At 50.3% G+C, this 18,597-nt stretch overlaps 1 protein-coding gene across 1 annotated transcript; it reads right to left on the bottom strand.

Annotated features, from left to right (window-relative positions):
• Positions 1-10,051: 10,051 nt before the first annotated feature.
• LOC311164980 (avidin-like) lies at positions 10,052-11,982 on the bottom strand (the record flags this gene model as incomplete). The annotated part of the gene is made up of 4 exons (XM_084224687.1): positions 10,052-10,082; positions 11,097-11,217; positions 11,605-11,812; positions 11,908-11,982. The coding sequence occupies 4 exons, from the start codon at positions 11,980-11,982 to the stop codon at positions 10,052-10,054; spliced, it is 435 nt and encodes a 144-aa protein (XP_084080813.1).
• Between the last annotated feature and the right edge of the window lie 6,615 nt (positions 11,983-18,597).

Genomic DNA, 18,597 nt, shown 5'->3' with positions numbered 1-18,597 from the left:
ATCTTCTCCATGGTCCCACAGAAAGAACCACAGGTCAGCCCGTGGGTGTACCCTCTCTCTCTAGCTGGGGAAGGTTGGGCTCTGAATCTGGGGCCTGTCACTCACACTGGTGCAATATGGGGATTGTTCCTTCCCACCGCCTCCCTCATCTCCTTCATCTCCTCTCTGAGTTCTTGGAACATGGCAGAGACATGAGCTTGCATGGGGCCATTGATCATACTTTCATAATTCTTAAGCTTATTTGTCTCTCGGTTGGTATCAGCATTAATTGTGGCAATGAAGGTGGTGTACTGAGATGGCCCTAGATTTGCCAGACTCCAAAGCATTTGCCCTGTGCATCTGACCTGATCGGGGTCATTATCGTGCTGTCTATCTCTCTTAAAGAGTACCTCCAATACTGCCACTTCTCTTAGTTGTTGGATCTCTTCCTCAAGAGTCTTCCAGCACATTCTATGGTGCTGCTCTTGCATTCTTTCTCTGTGGACAAACTTCTCTCTGACACTTATTAAAAGCTGCTCCCAGAGGGAAAGGGACCCTGGCTCCCTAACCTGAGTCAAGGGTCTCAGATTTCTTGCTTCACCACCATCCAGCTGGACACCTGTACCCCTGAGATCCCAGACCCGAAGAAGCCAGGTTGTATATGCTTCACGTCCCCGTTGTACAATGTCTTTGTGCAGATTATGGAGACTTTCATACGTCGGGGACTCGGTGATGATTGCAACCTCTGGCTCCCCTGTGGGCTGTGAGGGCCCTCCCTTATCTGGGTGCTCTGCTTTTGTCTTCTATCTCCTTGTTTCTACAGGGGCAACTGCTGCTGGCTGTGGCTGCCTCTGTAGTTCAGCTGGAACCTGGACAGTTGTAACATCTGTGGGTTCTGCTGCTGCACTATTAGACTCTCTCTCTTCAAGGCAGGGGGAGGGCTTCTCACCGGCTGGGAAAGTGTATTTCTTCAGCATCTGGCCCATCTTGCGCATCTCTTTCACCAGACCTCCCACCTGATCTGGGTAGTTCACATCTGGGGTGGGATGTGAGGTAGGGTCAGACTCTGGGGCAGCAGCAGCCCTAGACTCTGGTGGCATGTTAGGTTCTGGGGTAGGTGTCAGGGTAGTTATCCAGGTTAGTCTCCCTCTCTCTCTAAATGCTAAACTGAACTGGCCTATCAGCAACACCAGCCACTGTATGATATCATTAATATTTAGAGTGGATCTGATCCTTTCAAAAACTGGTGGGGCAGACCTGAAAAGATGGTTAAAGGATTGGGAGAAGATTTCCCCCAATGTCATTTCTTTACAGCAGGTGCCGTTATTAAAGTAACCCCAAAAACATACAGTTAGTGTGTGATAGCTGTGCATCCATGCACCTGCTTTTCCAGAGGAAGTTAAAAATCCATCAATTTCTCACCTTATTCACCCATAAGAAAAACCAGATAATAGCCACAGTAGCCTTGGTTATAGGACCCATGTTTAGATAAGGGCCTACAAATGGGAGAAATTCAGCCGCGATCACGTGCCACCCAAACCAGGGTACGCTGGATCACGTGGTGTCGCCTAGCAAGGTTTCTATAGTCACACACAAAAAAATCAGATCATTCAAGAACTGTTATTCCCTTTTTGTTTAAGTGCCCTCGAGCTGCACGTTGGGCACCACAATCTGTCTTGGTTTGAAAAGACAGGTGCCTGCTAATGGAGGCAGGAGCCTCCCCTGAAATGGAAAATGCAAACCTTCCCCACCTCTCCGAAATGCTATAAAAATTAAACTATACCTCTTGTGTGAATATTAAGAAAAGCTTTAGTGATGTATAGTTATGTTATTGTAGTTTAGATGTCCTCTCTTCTCCCCATAGTTCCCTTCCCCCCTGTATTGTTACCATCAGACAGCCAGGGGTGTCTGGCACAGGTGAAAAGAGGCTTCACCTGTGCCCCTTGTATGGGGCAGTTGGGAATGGAAAAGCTTGGTGCGTAGGGGGTGTGGCATGGCAACACATGGCCTCCAATCAAGTTAAAGAAAGCAGTCTCCACTGAAAAATGGCAAAGAAGAGCTGACTGACAGATTTTGGGAGGGGCCAGGGCTGGCTGATGCAACGCCCAGGGATATAAAGGACTGAGCATCCATATGGAAGATGTGCTGGCCACGTGGTGTACATGATGGGCAGTTCCCAGTGCTGCAGCTTTTTCCTTATGTAGTCCTTTGCTGTATTTTTGTTAAGGTTTAATCAACCTTTTTAAATTTTCAAAGTGAGCAGTTGTCTCTCACAGATTTATTAAGAACTGATTTGTCCCCTTTCCTGTGCTCCACTGCCTGCCCCCGGCGCCAGCAGGGAGGGGGCCATGGTACCAGACCAGGACCTGCTCCTTGGGCTCAGATTGTCCCTGTCCAGGCAGCCGGGTCTCCCCTGGGGATTGGATCTGCCACAGGCCCTGCTGGGGCAGAGCCAGGCAGTATGTGCAGTGTCACCCCAGGACAACTACAGCATCCGTGTGCCTGAGTGCACTACTGCAATATCCTCACACACACATTCACCCACACCCTTTTCTTTCCCTGCAGGACAGCTGCCCACCTTACCCAGCCCAATGCCCGCAGGACAGAGGTCTCCTGTGCCTCTGGGCAAGGTACCAGCTGCAGTTTGGGATGCCTGGGATGACCTGCAGGCTATCAGTGCCCCGAGTGCACAGAGATGGGGGTTTTGGGCTTGGTGCTCCTGTAGATCCCTCAGGCTCAGTCTAGAGCAGGAATAAATTTTCCATGAGGAAAAGGGACACACTGCTTGCTGGGTCAGATGTCCCTAAATAGCACCTCAGGAAAATAACAGGAGGAAGTGGAAAAGCCTCTTTCCCCCAAAAGCGTTTGAATATTCTGCTTGGTAGAATGTTGTTGAACTACATTCCCCGTTCCTCCTGGGGAGGCTGACAGCTCATCCAGCTCTTGCATCTCCAAAACCAGCTTCCCTCCCACAGTCCCTGGTTAAAGCCCTCCCAACTCCAGAAATTTTGCCTTAGGGGACCTGGCCAACCAGACCACCCTCATCACGATTTTGGTTACCATGCTTGTTCCTTAGGGTAAGGACTATTTGAGGACCTCACTTTCTCCTTCACTGCAGGGTTCTCTCAGCCTCTGCACCAGCTACAGGGAGCATCACAATGCCTTCAAAAGCTGGGACCCTGGCTAAAGGTGGACAAAGAACTGCCCAGGGTCAGTGAGGCTGGAGGTGTTTTTCTGCCAAAGGCAAAAATGATGGCCAAGCCAGTCTGGCAGCATCAGAATTTATCTTGCATCTGCCAAGTCCACGTTGTGGATAATGTCCAGGTTTTTTGTGTAATTGCTGGGAATTTTGGAGAAAGAAAGTACAAGAAAAATTCAGCTACAGGTCAAGGAAAAAAGAACAACAGCTTAGTCTGAGTGAGTTCCAAAAGTACTCTAATCCTTTCAGTTCTGCAATTGGATCATGATGCAACCGGTTGGGACTGAGAGTGGGCAACTTGGAGAGAGAGAAGAGGCAGCCTGGGGATGAAGAGGTCAGACTGAGGTACACATGACCCCTGGTGGTTTTCTGTGTCTGGCTGCAGGTACCTGAAACTTTTCTCTTAAGGGAAATTTAAAGGCTTCTGAAAGGTCAGCTGTGCTTGCTGGTTAAGTACTTTTTTCAGAAGATTATCAGGAAAAAGCAAAAACTTCTCTCTGACTAGAAGGAAAAACATAATCAAAAAACTGGAGTAAGAATTAAAAATATTTGCCAGAATAGACTGAAGTATCACACTGTGCAAGCTGTTGTGAAAACAGAAAAAGAGAACAAAGAACCTCAAAGTAAACAAAAAGAAAGCTGCAAACCTGCAAACAAAAAGAAACCAAAACCAACCATTCAGCTTCTGAGCATGGAAACAACCTGAGAGGCTCAGCAAAAAGCAGCAGAGCAGCGGCACAGTGAGGACTACAATGAGATTAAAATCCCCTGCACACAGCTGAATATAAATAAAGTATTTGCAACAATTTCAGTATTGCCAATAAGACAGGAAATGTTATTGCAGAAGTCATGGAGTAACCACAGCATCAAAGGACAAGAGAGACAAGAGCCATGGGGCTCATCAGCACAGCACAGGGACATGCCAGACACTCATTGTCAGTCTGGTGACACCAGAGTCAGGGGAAGCAGAGGCTGGGATGACACCAGGCAGGACCTTGCCCGGGAAGGCTGGGCAGCCCAAAGCAAAAGCAGCAAATCCCTTCTCTCTGTGCTCAAGCCAAGCATATCTGCAGACAGTTTTCCCCAGTGTGGCTCTGGACATAAGGCCAGGAGATGCTGTGGGAATCAGTGAAGGGCTGGGGTGCCCTGCTCTGGCAGAAGCTTTTGGGCACACTCTCTTCCGGACTGGATCACAGGCGGTCCTTATGTTGCATGTCTGACTTGTTCACTGCTGACTTGTGCACACACCACATCAATGAGCTCACAGACAGGAGTGATGCCAGCCAGGCAATGGAGTAAAATGCATGGGAAAAAATCCATGAAGTGTTGTGTCAACAGAGGAGAGGAATTCACCAGTCCCACCTGCAGTCAGCAAAGAGCTCACCAGAGAGCAGGGACAAGTGCCACCTTCAGCAGCACGAGGCTGAAGCTGGGGAAAGGCAGGCCACATTCTGGACTGCACCACATCTACTCTTTCCTCCCCAAAGAGGAGCTGCAGGAGGGATTTACTGCAGGAGGGCTGGGCCACACCCTGCCTGGAGCCCAGGCACAGCCACAGCCCCACAATGGGTGTCTTGGTTTGGAAAGAGAGGTGCCTGCAAAGGAAGGCAGGAGCCTCACCTGAAATGGTGAAAAATTACCCCCCCCCTTCAAATTGCTATAAATTTTAAATTTAGGGGCTCTCAGGCAATAAAAAATATGGGAGCAGGAAATAACAGTTCTTTAATAGGGAAGGGGAAAAGAAAAAATAAACAATGCAGTAAACTAAAACAATACTGACAGAGTCAGAACACAACCTTACACTTTGTTGGTCAGGGTATTGGTGACAGTCCAGTTGGAAATGTGGCTGCAGTCTTCCTGGAGTGTCAGGAGCTGTTGGAGTGTCAGTTCTGTTGGAGCAGAGAGTCCTGTAGAAAAGGCTGTATTCTTCCTCTGAATATCCAATGGAAGAAGAGGCAGCTGCTGTTCCTCTGAGAAATCCAGTGGGAAGCCATGCTGGTATTCCAGAGTCTCCAGATTATATCTGGGTAGCAATTCTTGGCTCCTCCCTCTGGGCAGAGCATCTCCCAATGGGACGCTGTAGTTCTTCTCAGGCATGCAGTGACATTCAATATCCTGTTATCAGCAGATGTCCCCTCCCAGGGAGGAGTGACTGTGATCACTCAGAGAGAGAGAAGGAAAACTGTCCCCTTGACCAAAGACAGCTGCCATACAGATGGCAATAGAATACATCTTGCCTTGCAATCTGGAGCACTGGGTTAAACACAGGAGGGAATGAGCAGCCAAAGTCACCTGAAGCTCCCCTCTGATTTCCCAACACACAGTGCAGTGGTTTGTCAGCCTCCAACAGACAAAGCCACTCCTCCCTTCACTCAGCTGAGGCCTTTGCCTGCCCATGTCCACCAGAAAGCTTTGCAGTGACAGCAGCCCACGGGGTGTAAATAACCCAATGGTTCTGCACTGCCCCTCTCCCTTTAAGGTGTTGCAGATCCAGCAGCTGCTCTGAGCATCCCAGCTGACATGAGGAGTCTGCAGCCAATTCTCCTCTTGCAACTGAAGAGCAACAGCCTTGAAGTTACTGAACAAGTCTCAGCTGACTTTCCTATGCATATAGGACTTTTTAAGACAGCAAATAGGATGTGTAAAGTTGCAACAACTTTTTATTCTGTTCTAAAGGATAAAGTGTTGGTGGGGTGTGTTGTGCCTCTGGCAGCTGGACCCTGGCCTTTGCTACGATGGAATCATTGCAAAGCACAGCGTGCAGCAAGGTCTGTGAGGGGAGTGCCAGTCACTGCAGCAGCCAGGGCGGCTGGGACATCTGCCCCAGGGCTCCTCTCATCCCCTGCCGTGCTCCTCTCCCCCAAAGTTCACAGTGTGCCTGTGGTGCAAGGGGCAGACCATTCACCAGCAGGTCTTGTCGGTGGAGAGACCCGGCAGCCTGCAGGGCTGGAACTGGGGCTACTGCGGCCACTGCGCCTTTTACCATGCCCTGTACCCCCGTGTCTGGCTGGTCTACGAGCTGCCGGGGCAGCAGGTGGTGCTCACCTGCCGGCAGGTCTCGCCCGTCATCCCCCATGACTATAAGGTAAGGCGGGGACGGCATCGCCGAGGGCAGAGCTGCTTGTGAGCGCCTTTGCCAGCATTTCCCCGCTCCCGAGGGCAGAGCTGCTTGTGAGCGCCTTTGCCAGCATTTCCCCGCTCCCGAGGGCAGAGCTGCTTGTGAGCGCCTTTCCCAGCCTTTCCCCGCTCCCGAGGGCAGAGCTGCTCGCTCGCCGCTTTCCCAGCGTGTCCCCACGGCCGCACTCAGCAGCGCTCCGGGCGGGGAAAGCCCCGCAGCCGTGCGGGAGCTCGGCATTGCAGCAAGGGATGGCTCAGCGCTGCCCGTGCCGGCTGCCAGCCCCAGGCGAGGGTGGCAGCTGTGCTGCTGACACGTCTGACCTTCCTCTTACCCCGGCGTTGCAGCAGCACGTGAGCCGGTATCAGCCTGCCGAGCAGATGAGTGATGAGACACCCGGCTGAGCCCTAAAGGCTGCTTTCCGTCCCTCTGCTGCCCGGCCTGGTGCTTGCCATCCCAGGGCTGCTTCTCTTTGGAATTTTGTCTTGCCTTCCTCCCAAATTCCTCTGCTCCTGCTGCTGCTCCTCAGCTTGGCAAGAGACTGCAAGACCAATGTAGCAGATGCTGAGATGGCTAGAGCCCCATGGCGTGTGGAGGCTTAGAGATAAGGGAATCCTAAATCATAGTAGCTAAGCCTGAAGTCTTCACTGAGGTCCTGCAGGCCTAGCTTATATCTCTGTGACCCCATAGGCCGTTCTCCCTGACCCTTACAAGTGGTCAGTTCCTGAGTCCCCCTAACCCTATATAAGAGGCTACCTTAGCCCATTCTGGTAGAAGAGCTGCCGACAGAACCCTTCGTGAACCCTGCAAATAAAACCATAGTGGAATCACTGGGGCTGCCTTCTCTCTCTCTGCTTTTGTGGAAGCCACTGCTGGCCAAGCACCTTAGCAAGCTAAGAGCTGAGACTAGAAAAGAGCTGAAAATGACTAAGAGCTGATAATCACTGAGCTCGCTAAGGTAGCCAAGGCTGTAGGGCACTTAGGGCTCAGACACCCGGCATCCAGAAGGCTGAGCTGCCTGGCCCGAGACTGCTTGCCCGAGGCACCTTGATCCTGCACTGTCCTCGCTATCCAGCTAGAAGCAGCCCAGGGACATTTCACAGAACAAGTTATTATTGCCGGTGCTCTTCTGGCCGCTGCATCCTGCATGGTGTTCCGATCAGGGGGGAAATGATGCTGGGGCAGCTGCCTGGGGAGCAGCAGCCCTGCAGGCAGCATTCTGTGTCTGTGCCAGGACTCCAGCTTGCCAGTGGGAGTGTTCATCTGGGAGGTGGAGAACGAGAGGGATGAGGACGTGGAGGTGTCCATCATGTTCAGCCTGCAGAACGGCCCGGGAGCGAAGGAGGCCGGCAGCGGCGGGCACTGGAACGAGCCCTTCACCTTCCAGCAGGACGGCCAGCGGGTTGCTGGGGTCCTGCTGCACCACTGCCCGCCCATGAACCCCTTCACCCTGGCCATCTCTGCCTGGGAGAAGGGAAAGGGCTGGCCCTGCTGCCGTGGCTCCTGCTGGGGAGGCTGTGCAGCCCTGCTGCATGGTGGGGTGCTGCCTGCAGGCAGCTGGCAGAGGATGGGGGTGCAAGGGCTTGGGGTTGGCACCGTTCCTCAGCGCTTGCCTGACGCCAGGAGTGGGGACATGACTTCCCTGAGGGCACCCTCTTTGGGGATGGTGTCAGGAGAGCGGCTGAGGCAAGGAGTTGAGAGTTGCTGGGCAGCACATGAGAAGTGAGTGTCATGTCCTGCTGGTGGTATTGGGGAGGGGAGAGCATGAATCTTCTCCTCCAAAGGAGCAGCCCCTGATGATGCTCTTGCCTTGTTCAGGCTGGCACGGGAGTCACCCATGTGACGGCATTCAATCCCACGGGATTGGGCCAAGAGGTGTGGCAGGACCTCCTGCAGGATGGCAGGCTGGATTCACCCCCTGGTGAGTGCCTCCATCCACCCTGGGGCGGCTGCAGGGGGAGCAGGACAAGTGGGTGGCCATACTGCTTCTGAGCACCCAAGCCACAGCAGAGCTCTTTCCTCCAGCCTCCCTGGATGTTCAGAATTTCCCCAGGATGCTATACCTTGTTCCCAAATTTAGGCTGTGTCCAAACTTCCTATTGCTTGTCTATTGGAAAATTACCACAATGCCAGACTTGTCCTTGCAGTGGTTCTTGAAAAGTTTTTCATTCCGCTTTGGGGCTGTTCTTGACAGTGATGGCATGACACACTACGAGGAGTGGGAGAGGAAGATCGAAGCGTGGCAGAATCCCATCCTGGAGAACAGGTAGGGCAGATGAGAGCACCTTCCCAGTGGCCTCCTGGGCTTGGCTGCCACAGGAGCATCACCCCCTCGGCCTCCGCGGCTGAGCTTCCCTCTTTCCTGCAGCCAGCTGCCTTCCTGGTACAAGTCAGCCCTGTTCAACGAGCTCTACTTCCTGACGGATGGAGGGACCATCTGGATGGAGGTGCCCCCTGATTGCTGTGCCCAGGACCTGCAGGGGCCGGCGGGGGCGGGGCTCTCCCACCTCCTTCCTGTCCTGCGGGAGTACGGAAGGTTTGCTTATTTGGAAGGTAACTCACAAAGATGTGGGGCATTCTCCAAACTCAAGCCCTCCCATTACTGTAGCCATGGTGTGTTTTGAACCTGCCTTGGGGATGTTTTTCACACTCCAGTGTGTGTAGGGAGCAGTTCTGTTCCCAGGAAAAGCCCTTGCAGCCCTGAAGGATAGGGCACGGAGTGTTCCCCACATGCCTGGTGCTCGGTGTAGAGAATGAAACCCTCTTTGAGTGGGAGCCCCTGCCTGGGCTGGGAAAGATGCCCCTGTTCAGGGCCCTGTGCAGGGAGGAGCTTTGCCCCTTCTCCCCTCCCCATGGCAGTCTCCTTTCCCTCACCACCTGCCCTGTCCTGCCAGGCCAGGAGTACCGGATGTACAACACCTACGATGTCCATTTCTACGCCTCCTTTGCCCTCATCATGCTGTGGCCCAAGCTGCAGATCAGCCTGCAGTATGACATTGGTGAGTGTCCCCAGAGCCCTGCCTTGGTGCCTGCTCAGGCCTTCACCTCAGGGAGAGACAGAGCCTTTGGGACAGCTGCTGCTGCTGCAGAGATGTGTGCCTTGGGGCCAGCATCCCCCTCCAGCCGCTCTGCTGTGCCCAGCACTTGCAGCCCTGCAATGTCGCTGCCCCAGCAGCTCTGTGCCCAGCCCTGGGGGTGCCTTCTTGCCGTGCTGGGTGTGCCCAGCTGGCTCTGCCTGCCCTGGGGAAGCCCCTGGTCTTCCCAGCTCTGTCCTTGCCCCTTGCAGAGCAGACATGGAGCTGTTTGCAGACTGCCAGTGGGAGATGAGCCACGGGCCATGCCTCCAGGCTGAGCAGGGTCCTGCTGGCCTGCAGCAGCTGGGGTCCCAAGGAGCTCCATGTGATGGCTGGGCTGACAAAGAGGAGCCCAAGCCATGGAGGGTCACAGCAGGGGTCACACAATGGCCTTCAGGGACAGTGGCCAGAGAGGCCAGTACTGAGGAAAGGGAAGAGGGGCACTGATCTGTGAAAGAGAGGAGACAGTGTGTGCTTGCAGAAAAGCTTTATTGGGAGAATAAAGGTGTGCTGAAGGTGCTGAAGCAGGTGCTGGAGGAGGCGCTAAAGGAGGTTCTAAGGGAGGTGCTAAAGGAGGTGTTAAGGAGGTGCTGAAGCAGGTGCTGAAGTAGGAGGATGGGCTACAGCCTGGCACTGCCTCTTCTTTGGGAGTTCCAGTGCTACCAGCCCTCAATCCATGAGCTCTTACTTGCGCCAGAATGTGTTGGAGCCAACCCTGAGGGGACACAGAGAGAGGAAATGTAAGGGTGGGACATGGGAGTGGCCCAATGCCCACCCAGCAGTCCTGTATCCTTCCAAAACATTTGCACCTTGTCAGGATGCCCAGGGAAGCTGTGCACAAGCACCCTGTCCTCCCTGACTTTCACACTGGCAGCAGCTCTGCCAAGTGCTGAGCACCACAGGCTGGGAGCACCAGCCTTCATCCCCACCCTCGGGCCATTCAGGATTCCTTCTTAGGCCTTTGGCTTTGGAAATGCCTCTCAGGAGGTGAAGCTTCCCTTGAGCTTGTCACACACACTTTGCACACCAAGTCCTTCGGGTGTCATATCAAGAAAACCAACACTTCAAAATGCTTGGGGAATTAGTTGCCGGAACCACAGTCCAAGTGCAACAATGTTATCATTACTGGAACTGTGAAAAATTCCTGTAATTACCATCTCAGCTACATCCAGGATGGAGACTGACTGATGACTAAGGTCAATCATCCCATGACTTTACCACAGCATTCCTAAGTGAGGCCCATCAGTGCCAGCCTGGATCTATAATTAAATCTCTGCTGGAATTGTGGTAAACCCTCCCTAATCACCTTACAAATGTTAAATTAGTCAATGGTTAAATGCTGCCACGTCCCTTAGACACAAACCATTGAGCAGGTCTGAGACGGAGAGTGGAATCAGGCCCGGCTCAGATCCATCAGTAGTTTAGAAAGCAGTGGGTACCTCCCTGAACTTTGTGATTCATTTAAAGGGTCTCTCTTCTCCTTTTCCATCTCCAGCCTCCATGTAAATCATTCTAGATTGATTTTAACCCATTTTTTCCTTCCTCTGTTTTATCCCTGCACAAAGCAACCAAGTGAACCTTGGCATGGAGCTTTGCTAAGTCCTGTGTTTGCAAACAGATATTAAACTTCCTTTTGCCAACACCTGTGAGAAGGACTCCTAAGTGACCTAAACCACTCATTTGTGACAGCCCCAAGCCCTCAGGAGTGCACAGGGGACAGAGAGCTCACAAGGTGGCTTTCCAGTCGTCTCTGCGGTTCCCTGTGTGTGATCTCAGCAGCCACATGGTCTTCAAAACCTCCTTTCCATACTCATCCACAAAGCACTGGCCCGTGAAAACACTGATGGAGTCTGTGGGGACAGGACAGGAGGTGGAGGGAAGCGTGGCCGAGGTGGCAGGTCAGTGGCTGCCCCAGCACAGGGGACAGTAGACCCCTGCTGTCCCCGGGCTCTGGAGACAGCGGGGATGGGGAAAGCAGCAGGAGGGCTCAGAGGGCTGGGGTGTCACACAGACATGGGCAGGCAGTGCAGGCTTCAGCCCCTGCTGCCTCTCCTGCAGCCTGGCACTGGGAGCTGACAGCAACCAAGGAGCTCCAGGGACAGGGATGGGGGAGCTCCAGGGGGAGGAAAGGGAGAGCAGTGGGGACAGTGCAGGGGAAGGCAGGGAATCAGCAAGGACACTGCAGGGAGGGCAGAAGGGAGGTCTGGGGACACAACAAGGATGCTAATTTTAAGTACCTGAAAAGGTCCAATGAACTGTGAAACCAAAGGTGGGCTGGCTCAGATATGGGAGCTGCTGGGATCCCAGCAGTGGTGATTCCTTGATCTTTAATGGGGAAGCTGACACGGCTGTGAGGTACTTGCCAGCGAAGTCACCGTTTCCATCTACTTCATAAATGGTCATGTTGGAGCCCAGGTCATTCTCCCATTGCCCAGTCAGCTTACACTGGAGAGGAAAGAAGTCAGCACTTGTGGCACAGCACAGCCTGCAGCCGCAGCCCCCTGCCCACCCCACCCTGTGCATCCCAGCCCTGATGGTACCTGCTCTGTACCCTGGAGGCCGTGAGCCCCCAGGGCCAGGAAGAGCGCGAGGAGCAAGGGAGTTGCTTGCACCATCTCTGCAGCAGGCAGACAGCTGATGAACCTGGGGATGTGCTCCTTGCAGGCCACTGCCGAGGCTCCTGCTCCCTCTCCTTTTTATTGCTGCCAGATGCGTGCGTGGCAGCTTTGGCTAGGATGTTGTGCAATCTGGGTGTTCCCAAATTTATCAGCTATCAGAGGGGCTGGTGACAGCTGATATTCCCAGAATGCCTTTGTTCCAAGATAAATGCAGGTGGACAGTCCAGGTGAGATGCTCCAGTAATGTGGTGCCACAGTACCCCTCCAGTGTCACATTCATATTTTCTGAAAAATCCCATTTTCAAGGATATTTCTCCTGGGAAGTTGATAAGGCGCAGAGAAAAATGAACCTAATAATTATCTCATTTGCTCCTCCTGTGTTTTGCTCCTTTGGAATGTGGTTGGGGATTGTTCACCAACAGGCGATCGTTACATTGGGTTTCTGGTGTCAGTAGTTTTGACTAATTGGTCAACCAGTGCCAAGGTGTGACGAGTCTCTGGAAAGAGTCACGAGTTTTCAGTATTATCTCTTCAGCATTCTCTAAGGATTCTTTCTGTATGCTTTAGTAGAGTTTATTGCAGTCTTTCATATAACATAGTATCATAAAATAATAAATTAATAATATATTATCATAAATTAATAAATTAGCCGTCTGAGTACTCGGAGTCAGATTCATCATTCCTTCCTGTCACAATGGTCACCGCTAATACAATAAGTGGTGACCCCAGACGTTGGCTGCAGCCTGGAGCTGAAGAACCACGACCCTGAAATAGGGTGGAGTTCCCAGCCGAGGGTGAACACGCGAGGATCTGTTGAATCCTCTCGGGAAGTGTCCGGAGACCCTTTGTGGAGCCTCTAGGATCCCGTGAATCCTGAGCAGCCTGCTGACACTGGACAGTGATGCAAGGTACGGTTAGCTCTTCTGTGGGAATCCTTAAAATCTGAAAGCTTTGGGAAAGCTGCAAAAGGCTGGCCTCAAAGCCAGCAGAACTGTGATTAGAGCTAAGCAGTAGGCATAAGATAAGTCAGCAGAAACATTGTGTAAGAAGTAGAAAAGTAGGACAAATAGAACAATGGTCTGTGTATTAACGCTTGTCTAGAATAACTGCCTAAGCTGCAGAAAAGTATATCTAGCATGGTATTAGGAAGTTCTAAGCTTAATAATGGAGCTCTGTGCATTGTGTTGTAAAGCTTACAAGCAAGTATTGTACTTGAAACAAGCAAGGATTGTTTTAACAAAAGGTATGTGTGCTTATAGTGATTGGATGGAACTACTGTCAATGTGCTTTTGCTTTCTGTGATTGGTCAGAAAACTTTTCAAGTAAGTTGTAACATGAAGTTCTTGGTCTTCTGCCTGGGATGTGAGCTGATGGCAGCTTCCCATTCTCATAACCATGTAATGAGACTGATGCTGAAAACCAAAACAGCTCAAGACTTGTTCCTAGCAGTCCCATCCCGTTTGTGATTTGTTCATAGCCCGCGGCCGGCGATAAATGGTGCCCCTCTGTGAGGGAGATTGTTAGACTAGAAGAATAAAAAAGAAAGCAGTGGACAGTGCCATTGCTGGAGGCCCAGGCTGTTGATAGGAGGAATGGATCATCCCCTTCATCATCTGTAGCAGATATCCCTGTAAGTAATAAGTAGCAGCTTCAGGTGCTCCTGGGCAATGAGGTGGGAAATCATCTGTCTAAATCAGAATGGGACCTTTTTTACCGCTTGAGACAATTTTACAGGATAAAGAAGGCTCTGACATCTCAAAACAGGAACTGAAAGACTTATTAATCTGGATAAAAGTGCATACTCAAAATATAGACTTGAAGTCTGCTTTTACCTTTGATTTTCCAGATAACCTGGAAAATTGATCATCTAGTCTCTTTCAAAAAGGAAGAGACTTTGGTCAAACTAATGCCTATCTCCAGAGCTTTAATGGAGAGTTTTAAACAGAATGATTGTAATAGAGACTTTCTTGAATACCAAAACAGAACATGTGGTTGTGAGACTTTAAATCTAAATGGTGCTGGGCCTTCGTCTTCTTCTGGGGGGATCTTGGGTTTTGTTTGGGGTTCCTTCCCTTCTGGCACGTCCGGGGTATCTCCAGACAGTGTGGACAGCACCTCAATCCCTGGGAAGGGGGAATCAGGTCAGCATCGAGCTTTGGTCGTGTCCTCTGTTTCTTCTGAGATTCCCTGCGTCGCTGATGCTGCAACCGGGCGTCCTCCCATTCTTCTGTGGAATCACCCAGCCCCGGATTTCCCAGGTAAGCGTTTGGTATTTTCCTTCTGTTCCGAGAATCTGGAGGGTCAGGGGTTGTGTTCTGGGGAGCCTGGGATTTGAGCAGGTGCGGGAGAGCTTGGGGAGGCTGTGCAAAACAAGGGCTGCCGTTTCTGTGCCTTGTTCCTCTTCCAAACAAGATACGGCTGGATCTGTTCTGAAGTTGTGCAGGGGTGTTCTGCCTTGGGGGATTCTGGATCCACTTTGCCTGGCTGAGGGGCTGTGGGGGGCCACCCTGCCATGGTTTTCCCTTCCCAGGAAGTCACCCCCTTGGATCGGGCTTAGGCAGGCCATTTGCTTTGTAGCTCTGAGAATTCTTTTTGTATAGATTCCACCGCCAAGCCTCTTCCAGGGATTTACTGCTTTTGGTTCTGCCAGCCTGCAGTTACAGGTGATGGAGGGGCTTTGGATTGGGGTCTGCCTGCAGAGGAGCGGGAAGGGGGGAGGACAGAGGCAGCGGGCGGCAGCCAGGAGATGAGTGGGGCCAGGGTGGCTCTGCCCAGAGAGATGCATGGGGTGGAGGCGGGAGAGCTCAGGAAAGTTTCTGTGGAGACACAGATCATTTAGGAGCCTTGTAACCCTGTCTCATTTGGTGCTGGGGGGAGAAAATGGCATGTTGAAATCACAGCTTGGAGCTGAGAGTTTTCCAGCTGTATCCCCATGGGCAGGGATATGGCGTGGAACCTTTAACAGTCCATTGGAAAGTGTCCCAAATACAAATTTGGGATCTGCAGCTCCAGATCAGCCTGATTTGTATGATTCTAATAAAACACATTTTAGTGAATTGAGACATGATTTATCAGGCTCTGGCTTTCTTCCTGTAACCAGTACAACACATCCCTCAGCCACTAACTCCAGTGGAGGGGGGGTTTGGTTCTTAGGGATGTGGAGCTCTCCTCCTCAGCCCTCTCTGGCAGGGCTCCCAGGAAACTTTGTTGCTGCCACCACACTTCTGCCAAGGAGAACTTGGAACTTCTTGGCAGGGTTCCTGGCACACCTGATGACTGTGACAACAATACCTGTTCTTCTGTATCAGACACAGGAGTGATGAGAGGGAAAAGCAAAAGACAATCTAAATCCGAGGTGCTGAAGGAAAGACAGCAAGAGTGCGTCCTTTTGTTGTTCAGAAGCCTCTCACCGTCTGCGGGAGAGACGCCCTGTCCCAAGGGGAGCAGAACTGGAAGTGGGCCTGTGACGGAAACCACACTGAAACCTGCCACATGAAAGCTGAACAGGAAAACTGATCATCCTATATGGATTGATCAATGGCCTTTAACAGAGGAAAAATTAAATATCCTTAAAAGATTGGTAAAGGAACAAACAACAGTAGGATCACATCATCCCCACAAATAGTCCTTGGAATTCACCAGTATCCGTCATCCATAAGAAGACGTCAGACTCCTGGACGTTGCTTTGTGACCTGAGGAAGATCAATGAAGTGACTGAAGACAAGGGACCTCTTCAACCTGGACTCCCTTCTTTATCAATGATCCCAAAACACTGGCCTCTTGTCGTCATTGATTTAAAGGGCTATTTTTTCCACATCCCACTTCATCCTGATGATGCTCCTAGATTTGCCTTTTCCCTTCCCGTTGTCAGTCAGAGAACACATGCAGAGATATCACTGGAAATCATTGCCCCAACGGGATGAAACATTCGCCTCTAATTTGCCAATATTTTGTTGCACAGGCTTTGTCTCCAGTTTGACAGAAGTATCCAAGATTCACGATTCTACACTACATGGATGATTTGCTCATCGCAGCTCCATCGCAGACAGAGATGGAGCAAACCCGTGCTAGTGCTGTTACTGAAATCCAAAATGCTGGACTTGAAATTGCTATAACCAAAACCCAAGAAGTTCTCCCCTGGAAGTATCCGGGTGGAAGATAACTGTAAAAACAATTACACTGCAGAAGATAGAGCTCCGGAGCAGTGTCAACAATCTACAAGATTTACAAGAGCTTCTAGGAGAAATCAGTTGGGTCAGACCTGTTTTGGGAATTACCAATGATGAACTGGGTCCACTTTTCAATTTATTGACAGGAAGCTGTGTCATCAACTCTCCTAGAACTCTAACACCTGAGGCTCGTCTAGCCCTTGACGAGGTCATGGAAGCTCTCTGAAGATGATAAGCTCATCGCCGTATTCCAGAAAAGCCTTTCTTTTTTGCAATTTTAGGAGAAAAAATGCAACTCTATGGTCTCATTTTTTTCAGTGGGACCCTTCTGAGACAAATCCTTTGTTGATAGTAGAATGGAGTTTTCTTCCCTACAGGTTTCCAAAGACTATTTTTACAGTTTTAGAGATGATAGCACAAACTGTAATTGAGGCCAGAACCAGATTGCTAAGTTTAGCAGGTCAAAGTATTGCAGTTATCTATATACCATTGAAAAAAGATGATCTTCATTGGGCAATGCAAAATTTTGATGATTTGCAGTATGCATTGTTGAACTTCCCAGCTGTTTCTTCTTTTTGTTACCCAACTCACAAATTATTGCAAGCAAGACTGAGTTTTAGAGAGAAACCTATGTTAGGTGAAGAAACTTTAAAAGCAATAACTCTCTTCACCGATGGAGCTGGCAAAATCACAAATTAGTCGTAACTTGGTTGAACCAAAAAACTAATGCTTGGGAGTCAGATATTCAAATAGCGGAAGGATCTCCTCAGTTTGTTGAACTTGCTGCTGTATCTCGGCCTTTTCAGCTCTTTCCACAACCTTTTAATTTAATCACAGATACTGCTTATGTTGCTAATGTAGTTCAAAGACTAGAAGGATCAGTTTTAAAGGATGTTAGTAAGGACACTCTATATTGTTGGCTTTCATGTCTTTATACAACTTTGCAATATAAAACTAATCCATATTTTGTTTCTCACATTAGGGCTCATTCTCCCCTTCCTGCATTATTAGTGGAAGGAAGCGCGAGAGCAGACAAACTGACAATGGTAATTTCAAACACTTTGCCAAACCTTACTGAACAATCCGAACTGAGTCATCCCATTTTCCACTAAATGCACAAGCCCTTGTGCGAATGTTGCAAAACTCCAAAGGTCAAACTAAGGCTATCGTCACTACTTGCCCTGACTTTCAGCTTGTGCAGCCTTCTGTTTCTACAGGAGCAGTCAACCCGCAAGGTTTGCAAAGCCTGCAGTTACGGCAAATGAATATCACTACATACCCTGCCTCAGGTAAATTTAAAAGTACTCATGTTTCAGTGGACGCATTCTCTGGTGCAGTTTTTGCTTCTCTTCATGCAGGTGAAACAGGCAATCATGCCTGTCACCAATTTTTGCAAGCTTTTGCTTTGTTGGGTGTGCCCTGAGAAGTTTCCACAGGGACGTCTTTATTGAATCTTCTGCAAAGGTTCTCAGGGACAGCTCATCTGCCAAACTGGGCAAAAGTAGCTCTTTTTACAGGCTACAGGAGTTTTAGGAATTGTCCAAAAATAGGGGTCAAAAGGAAAGTGACCTATAGTCTTACAAAGAGATGAGCAAGGGTCTGAAGGTGCAAAAAGGGACTTCTAAAGTCGAGTCATCATGACCAGGCATTTCCTATCTCAGGCTGCTGAATGCCGGGGAAGCATTGCAGGCCCTGTGCCTGCTACAACTCCACTTTCTGCATTTAGAAAAAAAGCGTTTCCGATTGTTCTTTTGAAATAATGAACAAGGCATGAGTACCTAGCTAATACAATGACAATTACAAGGAAATTCCACCACATTCCATTAACCAAAGATGCAACCCATCCTGTTAATCCCCATTGACCGAAAAGGTCATTGACCCAGTCTGGGTCATTTTCTACTTTGAAGTCTTTCACAAGTTCCTTCAGTTTCTGGATGTTTGCATGGATAGATTCTGAGTGGGAAAAGAGATTGAAGCAGCACATCTCTTTGCAGTCTTGGCAGCCATGTCCGTGGCCAAGCAGTAGGGAGTCAATTACTGCTCGATTTTAGAGTGAAGCATGTCTTGACGTTTCTTCTTCCTTTAAGAGATTGCTCAGGGCAGCCGATGTAGCGTTGGCTTGCTTACTGAGCCAGCACCCAAGGTGATTTATTTCACCAAGAGCTTTAGCTGCAGCTACCCATGGTAGGAATAGGTAGACAGCAATCTTTTTTGGTTTGTTACAATCGTAAACTTTGGCATTGCAATATTCATCAAATTCCATGTAGGATTTTTGTGACGTTTTAATTCCCTTTCTTTTCTCCAGTTCTGTAACAAGGGGACATTTGGAGTGAGGGTAGAAAGTTTTCCAAGGGTACAGGGACCTACCTCCCTGGAGCCGCGAGGGGATCCCAGCCCATACTGGGTCACCACAGATGAGAAACATTCCCTTGGGTAATACTTT

Source organism: Fringilla coelebs, assembly GCF_963513975.1.
Source record: "Fringilla coelebs genome assembly, chromosome: Z".
Classification (NCBI taxonomy): Eukaryota; Metazoa; Chordata; class Aves; order Passeriformes; family Fringillidae; genus Fringilla; species Fringilla coelebs.
Note: the sequence above shows the minus strand (reverse complement) of the source record. Positions and strands in the feature narration are given on the sequence as shown.